This window comes from Lytechinus pictus, chromosome 4 (assembly GCF_037042905.1).
Source record: "Lytechinus pictus isolate F3 Inbred chromosome 4, Lp3.0, whole genome shotgun sequence".
Taxonomy (NCBI): Eukaryota; Metazoa; Echinodermata; class Echinoidea; order Temnopleuroida; family Toxopneustidae; genus Lytechinus; species Lytechinus pictus.
This window is the reverse complement of record NC_087248.1, coordinates 7,902,103-7,923,828: the sequence shown is the minus strand read 5'-3', so window position 1 is coordinate 7,923,828 and position 21,726 is coordinate 7,902,103. Positions and strand designations below refer to the sequence as shown.

General features: G+C 35.0%; 2 protein-coding genes across 2 annotated transcripts; one reads left to right on the top strand and one right to left on the bottom strand.

Annotated features, from left to right (window-relative positions):
• Window positions 1–717: 717 nt before the first annotated feature.
• LOC129259610 (flavin reductase (NADPH)-like) lies at window positions 718–9,936 on the top strand. Its single transcript, XM_054897882.2, has 4 exons — window positions 718–987; window positions 3,800–3,998; window positions 4,500–4,667; window positions 5,389–9,936. The coding sequence occupies exons 1-4, from the start codon at window positions 838–840 to the stop codon at window positions 5,526–5,528; spliced, it is 657 nt and encodes a 218-aa protein (XP_054753857.2). The 5' UTR covers window positions 718–837; the 3' UTR covers window positions 5,529–9,936.
• Window positions 9,937–11,804: 1,868 nt separating this feature from the next.
• On the bottom strand, window positions 11,805–19,852 carry LOC129259611 (uncharacterized). Its single transcript, XM_064098947.1, has 5 exons — window positions 19,810–19,852; window positions 18,481–18,657; window positions 16,438–16,596; window positions 15,581–15,709; window positions 11,805–14,539 (listed from the first exon to the last, which is right to left on the bottom strand). Exons 1-5 carry the CDS (start codon window positions 19,850–19,852, stop codon window positions 14,334–14,336), a joined length of 714 nt encoding a protein of 237 aa, XP_063955017.1. The 3' UTR covers window positions 11,805–14,333.
• Window positions 19,853–21,726: the final 1,874 nt, after the last annotated feature.

The window sequence follows — 21,726 nt, the reverse complement described above, 5'->3', positions numbered from 1 at the left end:
TCAAAGAAATTCAATATTTTTTTCAACATTTAAACATGTCAGTTGTAAGCAGCTACCCCATGTGTCACTTTATATTCTTGTATACATTTCATTGTCTTTGTTACCATGGTTACTGGTTCACGATTTCATAGAAAATTATAAAATAAAAATGTGATCCAGGGCCATAGAAATCGGGGTGCTTGTGCATGATATATTAAATGTATACAGTATAAGTGAAACGATATGTCCCTCAAAGATTTAGAAAATATATATTGTTATTTTATAGATTTTTGGGCCAAAAATAAAGTTTGAAATATTCTATTCTTAACTTGTCATGAGTAAAACCATGTAGGTCTATGGTAAAACAAACTTGACACCAGCTAAGGTAATTTCCCAGAGACCTAGATGTATCTGTAAAATATATATATACTTTTATTATCTGCTGGAAAATGGGAACTATTTAATCCCATTCTGTGGAAAGGGTTTGCAAATTGGTGGATAAGGAGAAACAGAAAAGGGGGGCTTGTGGTAATTACGGGACCAGTGAACTATAGCATATTAAATTGGATATTCCGCACATCGGCCACACATTTTTGGGTAAATTATATCGTTTAGCAATTGTTCATTGATATTTTGATATGAACGATTGCCTTCAATAAACTTCTTGAAAGGGTCACACAAAGAGATTACAACAAAGTAATCATTAACTCTCTGTGTGTATGAGGTCATGGTCAAAGTACGAAATAATTATAGGACTTCGATTTTGTTCCATTATTATTGCATGCAATATAATATAGACATATATATCGGCAATACCGTGCGCAGTTAACACGATCTACTTATCAATCTATTTCAAACATGAAGTTGGCCATTTTGGGCGCTACAGGCCAGACAGGACAATGCCTTATTCGTCAAGCCATCAAGGCTGGTCACCAGGTCGTTGCCGTGGTCAGAGATCCTGAGAAACTACGTGATATCGAGCAGAATGTCGACGACTTCAGTTTGAAGGTAAGACCGTCCCATTTCCGACATCCCCTATTCCCCCATTCCTCACCCCTTTCTCTCTCTCTTTCCCCTCTATCTCCCATTCCTCTTGTCTATCTCTCCCTCCCTCTATATCTCACCCTCTCCCCCTTACCCCTCTTATTATCCCCTTCTCATGCGAAATCGCTCCCGAATCTACTGCTTGAAGTGTATTGTCGCTCAAAAATTATTTTGTTGACGCCGACATCATTTAGTCAACAGTAATATTTTAAATTACATGGATGGACTTCTGAACATTTTTTTATATTATTCATTGTCAAATTTTTTACATATTTTAAGAGACAATTTTTTGGGAGGGCGGCTAAATTGACTACCGATAGCATCTCGAAATCGGTTTTACTTTTTTATACATATAGCTGCGAATACACATGATTAAGCGCTGAAACTTCTGATGTACGTAATTTAATGAAAGTGTGAAGCAAAGTATCTGTCAAGACCGATGGGGTTTCTGACATTCATGATTTCCATATTGCTGGAACATGACTTGGCCCGTTAATTCATGACCACCCCCTCCCTTCTATTGATTATTCGTGATGTAAATGACTACGAATTTCCCATAACATACTAGATTGAATTATTATTACTATTGTGAACATAGTCCGTAGATAACCAATGTGTTAAAATTGTGATAACTGATGCTCTTATAATCGATTGAAGTGTTGACGCAAAGTTGTTAACATTGTCATAATCATTACATCGACATCGTCACTATGTGCATCGTTACATAATCGTTTGGAAAAAACACAAGCTCGAGGTTAAAGGTATGTTTAGGGTTTTTCATCTTTGTTGGTTAGACAAGCTACATTTTGTGTTGAAAGCCATTTGAATGGTAAAAGGTCAATAGTGCCAATTATGGCGCAGTCACATTTCCACTACGGCGGCCGTACGGCGAGTCAAAACAGCCGTTTTAACGTTGTTTGTACCAGCTGCATAATAGGTGGTTTGAATAATGATGAATAAAACGTTTTTTTTTTAGACTCGCCGTATAAAGGCCGCCGTATACGGGAAATGTGGCTGCAGCATTACTCCCGACGACTATCTTACCTGAGTAAAGGATGGGTGGTGGCAGGAGGGGGTGGGGCAGAATCCTCCCCCTTTTTGTGCTTGTCAGAAAACGAAGTCCTAGTTTCCCAACTGGAATCAATGTCAATATTACGAAAGGGTACAAGCCATTGATTTATTTTGTTCAACCGCCAATACTTTTTGAAAATATGAATTTGAGATATCTACCCCCCCCCCCCTCCCCCTCTCTTTCACTCTCTCTCTACAAATAACACTTTTGGGGTTATATCTTGCAAGCTTCTGACAAGCTTACAGGTTGTCAAGAACAACTAGCGATATGAAATTATATTATTCGAAACAAGCCTATTGAGTGTATATTGCCGATCCACCTCTATTAATGTGGAATAGAAAACATCGAAAGGATCAAAACTGGATGGGAATCATCTTTAAAAAGAACCGCTATCAAGGGGGAGTGGTGCATTGAGCAATAAGATGGCATTGTTGCTCAATGCTTCATAAAACGACTTAATTGTCACGAATTGCGCTTATTTGTTGACTGCACAGGTTTTACAAAGTAATTCATGTAATTAGGGGAAAATTACCCGTTGTCTAAACGAGCCTATTGACAACTGAAAACAAAGTCCATGGTGTGAACTGAATATAGCTACATACCGAGGGACAGCGCAGATGAAAAGGGGGAAAAATACGGTTTAATTCTTTCGGTAATTTCAAATGAAAATCATTTGGGCACTTGCACGACCAGGAAAGGGACAGAAAAGAAGTACATAAGAAAGAACAAAAGGGGGAAATATGATAGCATATTTTGAATCATGTCAAAGTCTATCACAAAATTAGTTATCAATTTAGAAAATTAATATTTAAAAAAAATATCTCGCTCTCTCTCTATTTCACTCTCTCCCTGTGCAGTCAATAAAGTGAAACAGAGAAAATGTTCGCTATCCTCGCTCGCTCTCCTCGCTTACTCAAGACTAAAAAAATGTTGCCCCGTTTAATTCCGCACAAAGTTTTAGCTCATTACGCCAGTGGTCGTGATAGTCAACCTAGAACTGTAGACTGTTTGCTGATATTTTCCATGTGATGTTATTCCTCGTTTCCTGTAACTGATTGACAGGTGTTGCATATCAATTTAGGATAATCAGTTAATTTGAAATTTCGAAGTATTTCACGAATCAGACCTTCTTTTCTCTTACACGTTTTTTTTTTTGTCTTTTACAAGAATAAATCTGTAACATCCATAAGATATCCATATTATTCTCTCCCTTTATTCTTATCTGACCGGTTCTTATGTAATGTATTATTCTATATTTTCATAAATGTGTGTATGGTGTGTCTCCCTTGTTACAAAATAAGTTGAAGCAATTGTCATCTTACAAATTAAACCAGTATTCAATCCAAATTTTATCATTCTTGATGGACAGAATTTTGATAAAATATGAATTCATATAGTGATATACAAAATAATAAGTGGGTATATGGCATCACCTTGCTCATTGCATATTCGTGAAGACATGCATGTGACCGTTAACCGAATTATACCAAGGAGATATCTCCTTGATTATACAAAATTTTAAAATGCCATAACTTTGTAATTCCTTGTCCAATTTTGAAATATTGAGTAATTTTTCTTTATCTGTTGAAATCATATTTTCAGCATGGACTGGAGCACCCATTGATTGATTTTATCGGATATAGTATACGTGTTCGATTAATCGAACATTTTGCTTTTGTCTTCTGTCATCTATCTCTCCTACAGATTGTAAAGGGTGATATATATTCATCGGACAGTCTTCAACCAATCTTCAATGGTTGCGATGCAGTCTTGTCGGGTCTTGGTGGTCAGACCTTATTCTCTACAATCACGCTCTACTCAAGATCTTGCAAAGCAATCATAGAAGCCATGAGACAGGCCAACGTGAAAAGATTTGTCGTAATTACATCTTGGTATACGCAAGGTATGTTAGGAGAGTGTAGGCCCTATAGTTTAAGTCCAGGGACTAGCTGTGGATTATGAGGTCCCGGGTTCGAATCCCATTGCGAAATACGTTTGTTGCCTATATTGCCTTACACACAACAAGGAAAACCTGTTATCAATGGGTATTGCTTGTTGTTTAAGATGCAATACGTAGTGACGAGTTTTAGAGTGGTAAAGATCTGTGATTTGATTTGACATGAACTATTGCTGACTTTAGTTGATATAACTTGACTGAACGTTTTGTTTCAGTTGACTTGAATTGACTTGATTTGAGCTCTTGTATATTAATTGACTTGACTTGGTTCATTTTGATTGAGCTGATCTCATTTGATTTAATTTGATCTGAATGGATTAGACTGCATCCGACTGGACTTGCTTGATTTTATTGGACTCTACTTAACTTTACCAAAAATTCTCTTGACCTGAATTGACTTGGATTGATCTGATCTGCTTTGATTTTACTCGCTTGCACCCCTCATAGTCGATCCTAAAGACGATCCCGGGTTCGTAGCCCGCTGGGTGATCAGACCAATGCTCAAGAAGGTATTGAGTGATATGCTCATTATGGAAATATATCTGGAGAAAGAATGCCAAGATATTGACTACACTGCCGTGAGACCCGCTCAGCTCAATAGCAAACAGAGCACAGGTATTTACATTTCTTTTTCTTCCCCCTCTTTTTTTCATTATCTTGATTATCGTCATTATGTAAACAGACAAATAAAGTAAGAATTTGGAGATGTAAAATGATGATTTTTAACACTAATTCACAAAACATGGATTTTAATGGTTAAAGAAAACAAATTCTCTGCGATCGAATGATGATTACTTTTTGGGGGTCCATTTTGGAGATCCATGAATGAGCATGGTTTCCACCTTGTCATGGCAGCCCCCCCCCCCCCCCCGGCAAAGATCTATTAGTTATGATAATGTATTGGAATTAAAGAGTTCATGTTTTCTCTTTCCATTGAAAACACATTCCTCGCTCTTTCCCCCATTTTCTTCTCACTTCTCACCTTTTTCTATACCCCCTAACCACTATCGCTAGGTCTTTCTGTCTATTAACTTCTCCCCTTCTCTCTCTCTTGATCACACACACACACCCTCACACACACACACACACTTACGCCATCTTCACCCCCTACAAAATATCCCTCCCAATGAACCCCCCTCAAAAAATAATGATAAATAAATAAATGAATGAATAAATGAATGTAAATAAATAAATAAGTAAATAGAAATAAGTAAATGAATAAACAAGTAAATAAATAAGCAAATAAATAAATGAATAAATAAAACTAATAAATAATAAATAAAAAATTATAATAATAAATCAAACAATACAATAAAAGCTAACTTTTATTCCTCAGGGCAACCATTCATCGTAGAGGAACGTCAGTTCGTGAATGCATCCACATCCATACCTCGAGCCGATGTAGCAAGGTTTATGTTACAATGTCTGGACGAGGACAAGTATTACAAGAAATTACTTGCCATTGGTGTAAAATAAGAATGACTAGTTATGCCCGGAGAACCTAAGGTGACATGATGTGTTCTTTCTTTATCATTGTCCAAACTCGTTTCCATGACTTACTACCTTGTTCCCTCGTCTTACATGACTTGTAGGGCCTCCTATATATTGAGGAGTAATGTGGTCATTGCTTTAACAATTATTATATCTTCAGTATAAAATACCTAAAATGTAATATAATGTAGGATAAGGAATTTCATTATGTCCTATAAAGTTTTTGTAAACTATAAAGTTGATACACTTATATCATAATGTTTGTAAATATATGGTATTGAATTGAAGTTGATTCAAAATACTTTTGCGAATTGTATTCATGTCATTAACATATATTTTATTTCTTTTTATGTTCATTCTCATTTGGCAAAGGAAAGTTGAAAGTATTTCATATTAAAGATAACTTTTAAAATGCAGATTTTTAAAAGAATTATATCAAAACCATACCACTCCATCAATAAAATACTCTGGACCCCCCACCCCCCAAAAAAAAAATCGTCAGCATTCTTATTTTTATATAGCAAAAAGTGCATACTGGTTTACTCATATATCATCTTATCATCTCAACCTCTGTTTACGTTGGTGCAAAGTCAGTGTACTGTTATTTTAAGGAGAAAATTGAAAAATAACACTGAGAAATGGTAGCTTATCACTTGAATATTGGTATTCTCTAAATAGTACTAGGGATAACTTAATCTTTAAATTTGCTGAGACAAAGGAATCAAGAAGATAACATTTGTATTTTCTACAAAAGATGATTTTATTGTATATGAGTAGCATACCACTTCTCTATAATAACAATAGATTTTGGCATCCCTCTTGATAACAAACATTACTTATATATAAATGGCAAAACTCATCTCTCCAAAAACATATCAAGGTACAGGAAGATATAAATAACATAAAACAAAACAATACTAAAAATAATCTAATTGAACATGTTTGAATACATATAAAGACAACTGCTTATGACCCTTGTTATCCCAGAAGCCTTTCATGAAAATTTGGTTTAACCAATAGAACACAATTTAATTCCATACAATAACACATTTCCCATGATTTCTGCCTGATTTATCTTGGGCATAGGGCTCCACAGATAACTAGGACTGAATGTGATCAAGAAGAGTCAAATTGATCTTTTAAAATGATACATGTAAGTCAATGAAATAATAGTTGGCAGTAAGAAGGCTTTCGATTTGTTGTGGTACCATGATCAAAAACATCATTTTGTGAAAAGGGAGCATTCAAGAAGGAAGACAGATGAATGAATTTTGTGCAACACATTTGACAAAATATTTAGTCATCCAGTAAAAGAAGATTGTGTAATGCTTATGATAGAGTAGTGCAATGGTATGGTTTAAAGGACCCCATGGAAGAACAGTGGTAGTTTGTTAATACCGCTGAAATGGGCCATCCTCCATATTTCATAAGATTTATTAAATTTGAACATGTATATATTTTTTTCTTTTTATATGGAAATAAATATGTGTATATTTAAATAAAGCTGATTTATACTTTTGCAGTTATGGATAATAATCTTAAATATGTTTGGTATTAAAAGAGCATCCATTTCTAATGTCCAAAAGGTTTGTAGCAGTGATATTTCTTTCTTATCAATATCAATGCCCGTAAAAAAGGCAAAGTAGTATTCATTCTGTATTGTTGATTTTTGTGATAACTAGGAAATATTAAGCAAATTTAAGACATCCCATCCCAACCCCCCTTAAAATATGTAAACTATGAATGAGCGTCCATTGGTTATGGTTCTATATTGTTTTGCTCTAGCGTTTTAGTCATTCATGCGATTTTACTCCGATGAGTGCATGTAGAAAAGCTTCAGTATGTCCGTTTTTAAGGCTATTTTATGATTTTGAGGTACCAAACACTTCTTTATGAATGAACTACAAATTCATTTCATTGGAAGAGGGATGAAAGATGGACAGTTAAGGTTTCATTTCGTTTTACATGAGAAGGCCATACTTCATATGAAACCAATTCAATCAGATTTTTATTTTACCTGCATAATTGTTGAACAAGACATTTTTGGATATTTTCTAAATTTTGCAAATCATATATCAAAAATTAAAACAAATCATGCTCATCCTGGACAAATATTATGCAATATCATTTTTGTATAATCATGCAGGTACTTTATATCAAAGGCATGAGCTTTCCATTTACATTGGTTTGAAGTGGTCTATTCAGAGTGTCAAATTAAAACCAAAATTGGTGGTTCTGAATGAATGGCCCTACAGCATCTTTTTTGTGGTGGTGCATTTTTTTTAGAAAAAATGTAAAACATTTACAGCTTACAAATTACTTGGAATTATATATTTGTTAAGATAACGTGAGTCATCCAATCGCATTTGTCGGAAGAAAATTGCCTATTATCAGAGTGCTTTATCTTCTTGTAATGTTAAGGAGCTGTATAAAACTTTAGACTATCTAATGAACAGGAAGTTGCCAGCTCTTCCTTTCTATGACTCTCTTGAAGCACTGTCCAATAAATTCTCTTCGTTCTTTGAAGAAAAGATAAGAAAGATTCATAGGAGCCTAGATGATGTGCAGCCTCATTCCTATTCAGATCCAGCCACTGACATTTGTCAAAAGGATTTTGAGCCACTGTCACGCTTTGATCTTGCTACAGAAGATGAAGTAAAGAAGATCATTTTAGGATCACCATGCAAGTCGTGCAGTCTGGATCCGTTACCCACATGGTTCCTCAAAGAGAACTTACCATACCTTCTTCCTATTTTGACGAATATCATAAATTCGTCCCTTCAGTCTGGCGACTTTCCAAGTTCATCGAGGTCAGCAGTTATTCGGCCACTACTCAAGAAACCAAGCCATGACAAGAATTGCCTATCCAACTACCGGCCTGTATCCAACCTCAGTTTTCTTGGGAAGGTATTGGAGAAGATTGCTTGTCGTAGGCTCACGGATCATATGTCGGAAAATAGTTTATGGGATCCTCATCAGTCTGCCTATAGATCTCACCATAGTACAGAGAGCGCTCTTATCAAGGTGAAGAATGACATTATGTCTGCTATGGACAAGGGTCAAGTAACTTTGCTTTTGTCCTTAGACTTATCAGCAGCGTTTGACACGATAGATCGTCAGATTTTGATGACCCGGCTTTCGAAACGGATAAGAGTCCAGGGCACAGCTTTAAACTGGTTCCAGACCTATTTGGATGATTGGTCTACATGTGTGGAAATAAATGGAAAGCATTCACTAGTTTCTGTTAATTCAATTGGCCTTCCTCAAGGTTCTGTGTTCGGACCGATAGGTTATACTGTATACACCCTACCTATCGCAGACATTGCCAAAACTCATAATGTGTCTTATCATCTATATGCTGATGATACGCAACTTTATGTATCTTTTGACCCCAGGGCAGCACATGGCTTGGAGATTGCATTGAGAACCCTTTCGGTATGTGTTGCAGACATCAGCATATGGATGAATAATAACAGACTAAAGCTGAATGAAGCAAAAACTGAATTTCTGGTAGTAGGTTCACCATAACCTTCGTGGGTTAGATAATATTTCTATTGATATTGGTACATCACAAGTCTTACCATCCGCTTCAATTAAGAGTCTTGGTGTATATTTGGATTGTAACATGTCTATGACAAAGCAAATTGATTTTTTATGTAAATCTGTTAGGTTTCAATTAAGAAATATATGTCGCATACGAAAGTACATAACAGTAGATGCATGTCATCATGCGGTACGTAGTCATGTACTATCTCGGATCGATTATTGTAATGCACTCCTTACAGAAGTTCCCCAAATGCACGTAAGGCGACTACAGAGTCTGCAAAACTGGGCAGCACGTATTATTCACAAAGTTGACCGTAGACATGATGCTATTCCACTAATAAGGGCATTACACTGGCTACCAGTTAAACAAAGAATATTATTTAAGATTCTTTTGTATGTATATAAATCATTTCATGATCATGTACCAATGTATATCAAGGGGGCACTTCAGGTTCATAATCCTAAACGAGAAGGTTTGCGGTCAGGTGGAGATCATTTTAGACTAACCTATCAGACAACCCGGAGCAAGGCCGGTGAACGTAGTTTTACTGTTGCTGCGGCAAAAGAATGGAACAAGCTTCCCACTAAATTAAGATCTGAAACTTCTCTTCTTAGATTTAAGAAACAGTTGAAAACGTACTTGTATCTAGGATAGATGTAGCTTTTTTAAGTGTTGTAAATTGATCTACAGTGTAAACGCTATGATATAGTGTACTATGTATAGCGTTCCTAAATGCCTTATTATTATTATTATTATTATTATTGTTTGGTTTTACAAATTCAATCCGAACAAATATAATTTCTTGGTGATTGATATAGCAATAAAAGGCAAATATATTGACAGTGTAAGTACTTTCTCAACTGTAAATGTATTACTGTAGTATAGAAAACCTTAAAAGTGTTTTGGGGGTTTGCATGCAGAGTGCACACAAATATAAACACTGCCTGATAACCATTTTGTTTAAAAATTGTGTTGGTATTGGTGGTGATTTTTTACCTGATTGCTAAGAAAGCATGAATGCTTGTAAGCAAGCAACCAGAGGACCGACGGCTTAAGGTCCTCTCTGAAGGACCTGGTACTGAGGATTAATGCCTTACCAAAGGGCACTAGCGCACCAAGTGGGAATCGAACCCGGGTCACCGGAATACGAATCCCCGCTCTACCGACTGAGCTATCACGCCTCCTCTGTGTTTAAAACTATATAAAAATTCAAAGTAATGGGGTATTTTTTTTGCAGTCTTAATCTGCCACTTCTCGAGTTACAATTCATGTATATCGAATTCCTCTTCTTAAATCATTGGTAGAGTTGGGGGAATTATCAGAATTGCCAGTACCTGGGGTGGATTTGCCCTTTACAGCAACAAAACACATTATTTGTGCTAGGGCCAATTATGAGCAGTGAGGTAGTAAAATTTGTTAACAAAGTAACCACAATAAAATAATGCTGCAATAGTGAAGAAGATACATACATATAAAAAGAATACTGAAACAAAACCTGTATCGGAATTACAACTAGGGGGGGGGGGGTTTTCACAAAGAGTTAAGTATGACTTAGAGTCATGTTTAGTGTTGACTCGCACATTGTATTTAACATGCTATCTCATGGATTACTTTGCAGTAGCACCAGTGCTCCTAGCATGAATTGACCAATGTGGTGATGCATTTTATATTGCATACAACTACGAGGTAAAGTGCAATATTTAGTCACAATCTTTGTGAAACACCCTCTGAAAGCCAACCCCTATTGTGTACGGCATATACTTATAATTCAAAATGCAAGTGGGAAGTTGATCAATTATTTGAAATTAAATGATAGTGAGGGTTAATAGTGCCATGTGAAATTGATCTAATGATGATAAGAGATGGTACTTTCAATTGAAAATTAACCAGACCCAGTGATTAAATGGTGTGGCCAACTATATTGGTAACATGACTGATACTGCTATGTCAGGCAAACATTGAACAAAGTAATATACCTCATGATGCCACCAACTGTTGCCAATTTGATCACACTCTGCAATGACGGGCATAAGAACCAAGCACAATGTAGGCCTATCAACCAATCAAGCACAATTATGTAACAATACATATTAAAAAACTTTTTTCATCATAGTGATTTTGATAAAAATCAGCAATTGAGTGTGAAATACAACTCTCTGTATTTACATTACATAAAAGCGTAACATTTTGTGCCCCATTAATGCTATCGGAGCTCATTATTGCGTAGATGCTCCTGCCAACACCTCAAAATATATTCCGATGAGCTTTTGCGATCAGGGCCAATAAATAATCATATGTCCAATATTAGGCATAAAATGTCAATTACAATTACATGATATTCTGGAATGAAAAGGCCTAAAGGCAATTTATCCAATTCAGCTCCAATTTGTAGAAATTTGACACTACACATTTTATGGTAGTTTTTTTTTAGCTGAATCAAAACAGTTGTCATGATTATATTCTTGCAATACATAATTAAAATTTTCATGATTAATTTCATTTAAAATATACATTCTGAAATATTGTGAATTGTCTCTGGTAAATGATAAAAGTCCCCAAATATTCAGTTCATACAGTTGTACCCTTCTGCTAATAAGGCATTCCAGTTTTGAAAAGGAAAGCAGGATTAAGCCGTTATATATACCACAAGTAACATACACAAATAATTTGGGTAGAAAATATCCATGATCATTTACCAATAAAATCCTATGCAATATCTACAATTAAAAGTGTGTTTGACTTTCTTTGTTCATGATGAGTTTAAAGTATATTGATTTCTTATTGATCTGGTAAAGAATTCATCAAAATATATAATCATTGATAATTTTTCTTTCCATAATTTGGGAAGTGCCACAATACTCATATCACATTTTTTATAATATATTTGAACATTACTACTGTCTTAAATTAACACAAATTTTTACAAGAATCAATTACAATCTGAAATGAAGTATGCATAGATGATAAAGATAAGCTCGTAAGCTTGATGTCACAAGAAAAAACGAAACAAACTACAGATATTCATATTTACACAACTAAAGATTAATAAATAAAACTTTGGCATTCATAAGTCACTTATACCGCTTAGCGCTTGTGACAAATCAGATGAAAGAAAGAGAGAGGAGGAAAAAGAGTAAAACAGATGGAGAGAAAATGAGAACAGATTTAAAAAATGAGCAGTAAGTCTCTGGCAATATATACCCGTTATGGCCATGCACATCGACAACACAACATAACAAAAAACAAAAACACTGTGTGTAAAAACAAACGTAATATATCAAAATTGCACTAGGATATCTTAAAAGGCTAAAATATACAAGGTAAAAGTTTACATTGTCCTTTTTTATTATAACTTCAGTATCTTCATCCAAACTTCATAGTACTGTTCTCATACATGTAGATATTGACAAACTTCTCTTATTGAGAGGGAAAAGAAAATGTAGAATTATTTACTCTTGTATGTATTTCAAGTCTGCAACTCCATGTCATGAGATAGACTTTGAATAGTAAAATATATTCCATTTCGGATATGTCAAAATATCATGTTGACAAATAATTGAATTTAGAATAATATTATGGAATGATAAATGGACAATATGTCCAGAGCCCCCAGAGATTTCTGATAAATTGAATTAACATTTAAATTGCAGGGCTGGAGATGGTGTTTTCAAGTAGAGATTGCAAAACGCTGAACCTATCAATTACTAGTTTATTTTAGAAATATCCATGAATGCAACAAATAATAATTTTCAATAGGGCAAAGAGTTTGAGAATATCTACAAAAACAGAGCTATGAAATTCTTTAGAAAGAGCCTAAATTATTTTTTGAAAGACCTACATTCTCAACCCATTCACTCATTCATTCATTCACACATTGCTATGATAATCAGGAACCTTTTGTAAACCTATCCCTACCCAAAAAACCCTTTTACTTCACAGCATCACTACTAATTTAATGGGACATTTCTGAATGAGCTGTTATTTTTGTGTGTGATCATGTCACATTCATTATTGCTTTAAATAATAGTGTTTTACCCCGGTTTACCACTTCAGTTATAAAACTGCTCTACCAGTGTACCCATGCATAACAAAACATGTTATCATTACCCTTCTCCAATGAGTGCCGAGCTAGTTAGTAGAAAGTTTCATTAAAATTTGTTTAGCATGACTCAGCCATGAAACGAACCCTAACCATCCCATTAGGCAAGCACCCACACTGAGCCACCACTTTCATTGTAAGATCTTGATTTCATAATTCATTCTAAAGTGTTAAATGAATTTGAATTGACAAATATATTAATGAAACAAATTTTCAAAATTATTCCCTTTCTTATGGTTGATTTTGTTAGGCAGTCTCTGAAATAAACATTCTTTGTGAAAAAATCCGGATACTAGGGTATAGATAAAGAAAATCTCCAATCAAAAACATTTGGAGGTATAAAATAGAATCTCAGCCCTGAAAATCAATGCCCCTCCCCACACACACACACACACCACTCCCATGCACACTTCCACACCTCACAGCTTCATACATACTTCAGACACACTCTCACACATACCTACATGTACTTATTAAATACAATTTAGCATATCAAAATAAATCTATTTTCTGGACATATAGCCAGCCCAAATTCACAACGGTGGTTTCAACTATAACATGGTATAAAACCATAAACTACGCAGATTTTGTACACATAATCACACTTATCCCATCGCATATATCAAGAAAAGTCCAATTATGAGCACGTTTTTGGTAAAGGGTGCTAAATTCATCCTTGAATAAAGCGCAGTAAACAATGCAATCTACATACATGTAGACTATGGTTCTGTAAAATGGTACAATTGAAACCAGCTTTATAAAGTTGGGCCAAAGACACATTAACAAGAGACCAAGGCATGAGGGCGGACATGCAGCACAATAGTTTGGAACTGGTACAATCCAACCTTTCAGGTTGCCAATTAAGAGTTAAATTTACTAATCCAGCTGTAAACCAACTCTCAATAATATATCTATCATCTTAGATATTTTTGTCCTAGGGATGTGATTAAAGAATTGGTGAGTAATATTCAAAGGATGAATATTCATTTATTAATGAACCAAAATCATTACCATAAAAGTGAGATTTGTAGAAAGGAAGGTTTGGTTTCCCTCCAAACAGTTCACCTCAGAGTCGCCTCAGAGCCCCCCCCCCCCATCTTCCCCCTAGTGCTGCATGTCCGACCCCACCCTTGTCCCATCATTGCTATGGGTAGTAACTGTTGAGTTGCCGTGACCCGGGTAACGTGTGAGAACGCCATATTGTGTTATCGTTGTCGTCCTCCGTCGGACTCACTCTGTTGAGGATCGAAGGAGGCGGTGGACTCCGCCAGATCTCATCGATGTCTATCCTGTTCTCCTCCTGCACAGCGGCTAAGACACCATTCGCTCTCTGTCTCCCATCTGTACCATCTAGAACAAAATGATTTTTAGAATTTAATGGTCATATCATTTTAAGGTAATGCATTGGGTGCAGATTTACAGATGTGATGTTCAGCAATTGTACCCCCCAACAAGAAAAAATCATATTACTTCCTGAAATTGCACTATCTGAATTGTATTTTCTCTAGTACCTTAAAATGTACACTGATGAACACAAACATTTGGATGTCATTTTCCAGTAGAACTTGCAATGTAGAAAGAGGTTGGGTTATCCAATATAATTAAAGTAATTTCATAGGCCAATATTTATGATAGTTACTTGTAAAATATGAACCAGTTCAAAATCTTAGATCGCTTCATAAGGATTTATATAATGTACCTGTCGTTGAGACAAAGTTTTATGGTGAACAGGGATTTGCGCATGCAGCGCCGGAACTCTGGAATAGTATCCCACACAATTTAAGGCAAGTTGATACAATTGGGCAATTTAAAACGGCATTAAAAACCTATTTAATTGATAATAATATCATCATAGCATTACCAGCAGCTTTCCCTCATTTTTTCTTCTTTTTCCTAACGCATATTGAGACCTTTGAAAGGTGTAATGTGCTATACAAAAACTGTTCTATCATTATTATACTAAAATCAGACTAGGATTTAAATTCTGTGTATTATTTTCCTCTAGTCCTACAAATTGTTTGTTTTCAATGTTTGCATTTTTTGTCAGATATTTGGAAACAGTATATCATAAAAATAGGTGTTAGAGAGATGTTTTTGGCAAAGTTTACAATCAAAATGCTTCAATTAAAAAATTTGAGTCCTCAATTTGTTTTCAAAGTATCAAATACCTTCATTCCTTTTGGTATAAAACCATCTCTCGAGCCTTACATAGGGTTAACAATTCAGGATACTGGTATATAGCTTTCTGATATGTTAACATTGTGTACAAAGTTGAAAGAAGGGCGAAAGGTTGAAAGCGCAATATTTCAACAACATATCACTGTAGTTTGATATGAATAAACTTGAGCGATTTTAACTATGCGTATGATGGACATGTCCGTTTTGGCTTACCTGATCCTCTGAGTTTCTTCTTTAATTTTGCCTTTTTCCTCTTGAGATGAAACACCCATGATATAAGAGATAAGATGATTCCTATCAGACATCCAATCACAAAGTATTGAATGAAGATATGTTTCTTCTCTGTGGATTCAAAACAAGGAATAGATTATGATTAATTCATTCATAAACAAATATCATTTAGAATTGATGGGAAAATCAAAGTATCATTTAGTATCAAATTTGTACTTAATTTATTAAAACACATTGATATGAGTTACTAAGATTACATTATTTGTATTTGATTGAAAATTTCAGTTTCATTTTATAAATCAAAAGAAGAAATATATACGAATACATTCAAGGAGATACATATGATCTACAATATATTTGAATTTGTATGCACTAAACGTATTATCAATTTAAAGTACCAAGCTCCTGAGATAAGAAACTGAAGTGGTGTGATCTGATTGGCTAAAGAATGAATGTCACAGAATTGAAGATAGAGGACCATTTCTGATAGCTGTCAACATCTAATTTTTATCATATTCACAGTCAAAGTAGTGGAGAGCATTTCATCAGCACTTCTCATCCGTCAACTTTTTTGTTATTTTGATTGACTGTTACCATGGTAACTGTTTTGAGAAGACAGACTTTGCTGGATAAAACATCACCCAAGTCATTTTATGATACCCCCCCCCCCCCTGGTGCTTCTCAGCCCATCAAATCAAGAAAAGATGTCAGCTTTGGTCATTTAGTCTGACAAGAAATGTTAATGAAATGCCTCCTGGTTGATATGTTTGATAGAATGGGGGTACACAGATTCATTCAAAAGAAAACAAAACATTCATGCAGCCAATAACAAATCTCACCTTTAAGAAACTCTATAAAAATCATGAAACTCCCAACAAAATCACCTAAGCCACTTGTATCCGAGCTCCCCGATCCTGCTGGTATTAATGCTGTCGAGTTTGGATAACTGTTGTAAGAGCTGTCATTGTACGCATCACTGCTAAAGGAAACTGAAGAATCTGTAAAAAAATAATAATAATAATCAAAAGAAATACTTTTGAAAATCGATATAATTATATATATGATAACTGCAATCATGCTTTCATATACTGAAAATTGAATTCAATACACTCTTTCAGAGCGATGTAAGCAATACTGTCCTCATGCAACTAATGAGGGGGTAATAAAGATATATGGGGGCAGATTACATATTTCTTCCTGCTATTACAATATTTTAAATGTTCAGCACTTCAGGGGATCATTTTTCAATTTTTTTTTGTTATATCATTGTTTTCCATGGCAAATATCACACAGACATTAATATCATCATACAATAAGTACATACTCATGTAACTGTCCTGGCACACTTATTTAATCCCATTATCAATTCTCCTGGCAAACTGTCAAGAATTCTCAACATTCTTGTTGCCAGACCAAATATTTATTCCATGCTATCATTTGCCGACAAGTTCAATAAACACATCACTGAAGTACCCCCTCTTGTGTGCCAAGTTCAAGAAATGCACCCCAAATAGAAATCATGCAAGCAGGGTGATAATACGATCATGTGGATATCATCTATTTCAAATTTGGAAATGAAACATATGCTAGTACTTTAGAACAATATTGAGAAGGGGATTCTAGAATATGAGCGGTCATTTTGTTTGGTATTATTTGTCTATGAAAAGCCCTTTGACCTAAATAAACATTAAAGATAACTATTGATGATGATGTTCATCCTTTGCTTGCGAGGATGAAAAAAACTTCACAAGTAAATGTGGGTTTGTAGATGGCTGAATTGCCGAATCTCTGCCCCAATAATGTCTGTTGCAGTGTGGACAAGCAAAAACCATCAGCTGTGGGGCAGGAACAGTGATGAAGTTTGCACTTATCTTAAAGGTCAAGTCCACCCCAGAAAAATGCTGATTTGAATAAATAGAAAAAAATCTTACTAGCATAATGCTGAAAATGTTATCAAAATTGGATGTAAAATAAGAAAGTTATAACATTTTGAAGTTTCGCTTAATTTTTCAAAACAGTCAAATGCACATCCTGCTCGGTATGCAAATGAGGGAACCGATGACCTCACCCACTCACTATTTCTTTTGTATTTTATTACATGAAATATGAAATATTTTGATTTTCTCGTCATTGTCATGTGAAACAAATTTTCATTCCTCCCTGAACACATGTAATTCCATTTTTTTAACATTTTGTGGTTCAAGCAAGGGGGTCCTAATTGTCAAATTTGTAAAAAATTGAAATATTGTATAATTCAAACAATAAAAAACAAAAGAAATAGTGAGTGATGGACATCATCGACTCTCTCATTTGCATATCGCTGAGTTGTGCATTGAACTGTTTTGTGAAAAATAAGCGAAACTTAAAAATTTCATAACTTTCTTATTTTACATCCGATTTCGATGAAATTTGCAGCGTATTTTGTTTGATTTTTGTCTATCGATTCAAATCAACAATTTTCTGGGGTGGACTTGACCTTTAACAATATAAATGACATCATCAATGCTACAGAATCATATACCCCAATTCATAAGATTCCCCTGTTGCTATCCAATCAACTACAATATGTTGTTTGGGATTTTCAAATGCTTTGCCAATTCTTTTGGAAACAGATGAAATCAACCCTGAAAGTATTTGATAAATAGCGCCATCACATGACACTTTTTTTATTACTCGTATCTAGATCAGACTTTCTGTATCATGGGCAAGATTGATCAAGTGTACACCAGCTGATACATTTTTTTAGGGGAGGCATTTATTTGAGATTTATGATTTCTGCTCTATTAAGCTTGGATGGCCTATAACTAGCAATAAGGAATAGTATCCTCCTGAGCTGAATGACATATACAGTTGGTAGACATGGTAGGAGATACAATACTTACCACTAAAACTTGGTTGTAAGGTCCTAAATGGTGCTCCAGAAACAGGTTCTAAACCCCCTGTCCCTCTCCCTCCACCTCCTGCTCCTAGGCCGTTAGAGGACCCATCAGGAGCTCTGTTGCTGGGGAGGGGTGGTAGACCAGGGAACCGGCGAGGCTTCCGGAATATACTTTTACTCACTGCAGAATGGGGAAAAGAAGAAAACAAAGAAAGATTGAGCACATGTGCTTATATATGAAATATCATTCTTACTTTGTGAAAGACTTTGTGTATGATGGGTGAAAAGAGAATTTGGGCTTTTACACTGCCAATACTCTCTGAAAAAAAAATGTTCTTCAATAGTCCCTCATGTTTAAAACACTGGGAGATAGATATCAGTAAACAGTTTGAACCCAACACTGAACAGTCCCATATTCATATTTTTCTCAAACTTAAGCACGATCAGATTAGTTGATTTCTCTTCAGTTTTCATCCCTCGAAACTTGCCAAAATACTTTGGTTTATTTGTCAAGGAGCTTTTCTGAAAGACGAGTATGATTACAAGGCACAGAGGTGAAAGATATAACAGGGAAGTGGGATTTAGACTTCCCTTGATACAACATAAGAGCTTGAAGGCAGATAAAATGAAAAGAAAGTGGAAAAGGTTGACAATCCTCTGTATGCTTTACAGGAGAACAGCATACAGATTCAAAGATAGAAAAGGGGATGAATAGGAAATAGGAGACAATAGGAAAAAGGTGCCGAAATCCAAAGACTTATAGAGGTGTCAAGAGAGTACAGATTAGGTTCACCGATTTAGCCCTAGGCCTATATGTGCAACACAAACAAGAAGAAAGCATCTTTCATTGGAATCTACAGTGCAAAGAAACAACATGGCTTCCATGAACAAAGAAAAATAAAAGGTACATCTGTCAGGCTCTAACCTCAGAAAATGAAATTCTGCAATGATTGTGATATTCTTCAAGGCCTTTTGATGTTCTTATATGCACATCATAAATGAATAATGCTTTCACAAAGTGTGACAGATTTTCTGGGTAACCCTACTAAAACTCACAAAAAGATGCAAGAAAAGTACAACTGAAAACATGAAGATAAGAAGAGAAATCATTGAAAGTAGCAAATGTAATGTAAATAAAAGGAAGAGGCTTAAAGAGATTAGAAATCGTCAAAGAGAATAAACCAATCCAATGCCATTTTCCTATGGACAACACTTTGCATGGCCAAAATTTAGATGTCAAAAAGTAATTTGGCTGGCAAAACCATCCCCCCCCCCCCGTCAAATCCAGCAAGAAAGAGGTTCGAGTCCACTGCTCTAACTCCAGTTGGGATACCGTGCAAAACTTTTGACCGGCCGAATCCCCCAGGCTCACTCATACATACCTTTCTGTGCAATTGGTGTTATGGCCAAAGTTTGAATGAATTTGCGAAAATTAGAAGCTTATTGCTGGCTTAAGGACGTTCCACAGTTATGTTTGTGCGCATTATGATCTGCGCATAGTTTACACTCTGCGCGCTGACGTCACAATGGATGAACAGGTGATTAATTAGCTGCAGGTATGAGCTGATTTTTCTCATCTTCTGCACTTAAACTGCAGATCCGATGCGTTATTTCATGAAGCTAAAAAATTGAATTATTCCATGGATCATTCAACAAAATATTCTCTACAATTTCAAAATACTTTACTCTGCAGTGCTGCCAAGAATCACGAATATTACCCCGAGTTTGAATAAATGGTAGAGTGGTTTTGATTTTTTCTTCACATAGATACTAAGCATTTGGCGCATTTTTGGTGTTTTAAAAAGCACATTTGCTCTAATAAAAATACTGATAGTTTAAAAACAAGCACATGAACCCCTATTTCTTAATGTTTGTACCTCTTATGTATACCTTCCTCTACAACTCTGCAAATTTTGGTGAAAATGACATGGATTTTGAATAAAGTGCATCATTTATTGTACGTTTGTAGTTTGTTACTGAAATTTTGCATTTTTTAGATTGGGATTTTGTTATCTTTTACGCCATTTTTAAGAACTGACATTGCTGTTAAACTTAAAATTGCAACCAAATAGCACTATAAATAGATTCTCCATTCTAACGATTCAATTATTAACTCTTTTGCGAAATTTGATGACTTTTTCATGTATTTTGACTGAGTAATAGAGGTTTAAACTCATTGTAGTAATCTTGGGCGGTCTAAAAATGCCAAATTCTTTTGAATGCGCAATTCTTAAGAACATCAATTTGGGTGAACTTTGAAGCTCTACAGCAAAAAATCAAGCACATGGACCTATGATAATTTTTGCATATTTCGAATATTAAGGTTCTAAAGTATCTATGTGCAAAGTTTGGTGAAAATGACATGGATTTCACTTTAACTGTGGAACGTCCTTAAATTCTAGTAATGTAAACGATTTCAATCAGGTAGATTTGGCCAGTCAAATCTCGAGCTAGATAGGAAAGAGGTATGACATGGCAAAGATAAGATGAAAAATAAAGTTTCAGATTAAAAATGCAATCAACCACTGATTATTATGCATGACTTTCAATCGTAACAATTAATCCTAATAATTCCTATATTTTGTGTCGCAGGACCTTAGTGCAGATCAAAACTAAGGAATAGTCACTGAAAAGAAAATAAAGAGAAGCTACAGAAATGCACATTATAATCTCCATCTCTCTCTCCCTCTCTTTCTCTCCTTTCTCTTTTAAAAAAAGAGAAATGACCTTAATGAACAAAACCTAAATACCATTATCATACCATCGTATCATATATTCACTCGACATATCAAAAAATACAATTTGCTTGCTAGGCCTGAGATTAAACATTAACAAATGAAATAGGAATGATAAATTGATCATTTAAATGAATGAAAAGTCGGTAATCATGTGAAAATTCCTGCTCTCTTAATCATAAAAGTGGGAATTTTAATTTTCGAATTTGTCCTTGAATCAGCATTGCCTTAGCACAGCCACTTCTCTTAATAAAGATTACAGCATCCATTTATTAAAAAAGCGGTTATTCAAAAAGATCAAAATGCATTATTGTGCTCCTTTTCTTTTGATTGTAAGATGTATCCCAACCAAAAATGTGATTGGAAACTCAATTGATTGTGGAAGATGATTGATGATTTGAATTGATTAGTCAGAGTTGGCTCAAGGTTGTTCTACAAATAGGTGATTTTTATTGCAATTTATCACACCAAGGGAATGATGTAGTGCTTGGGAAATAGACACCAAGAGCACTTTG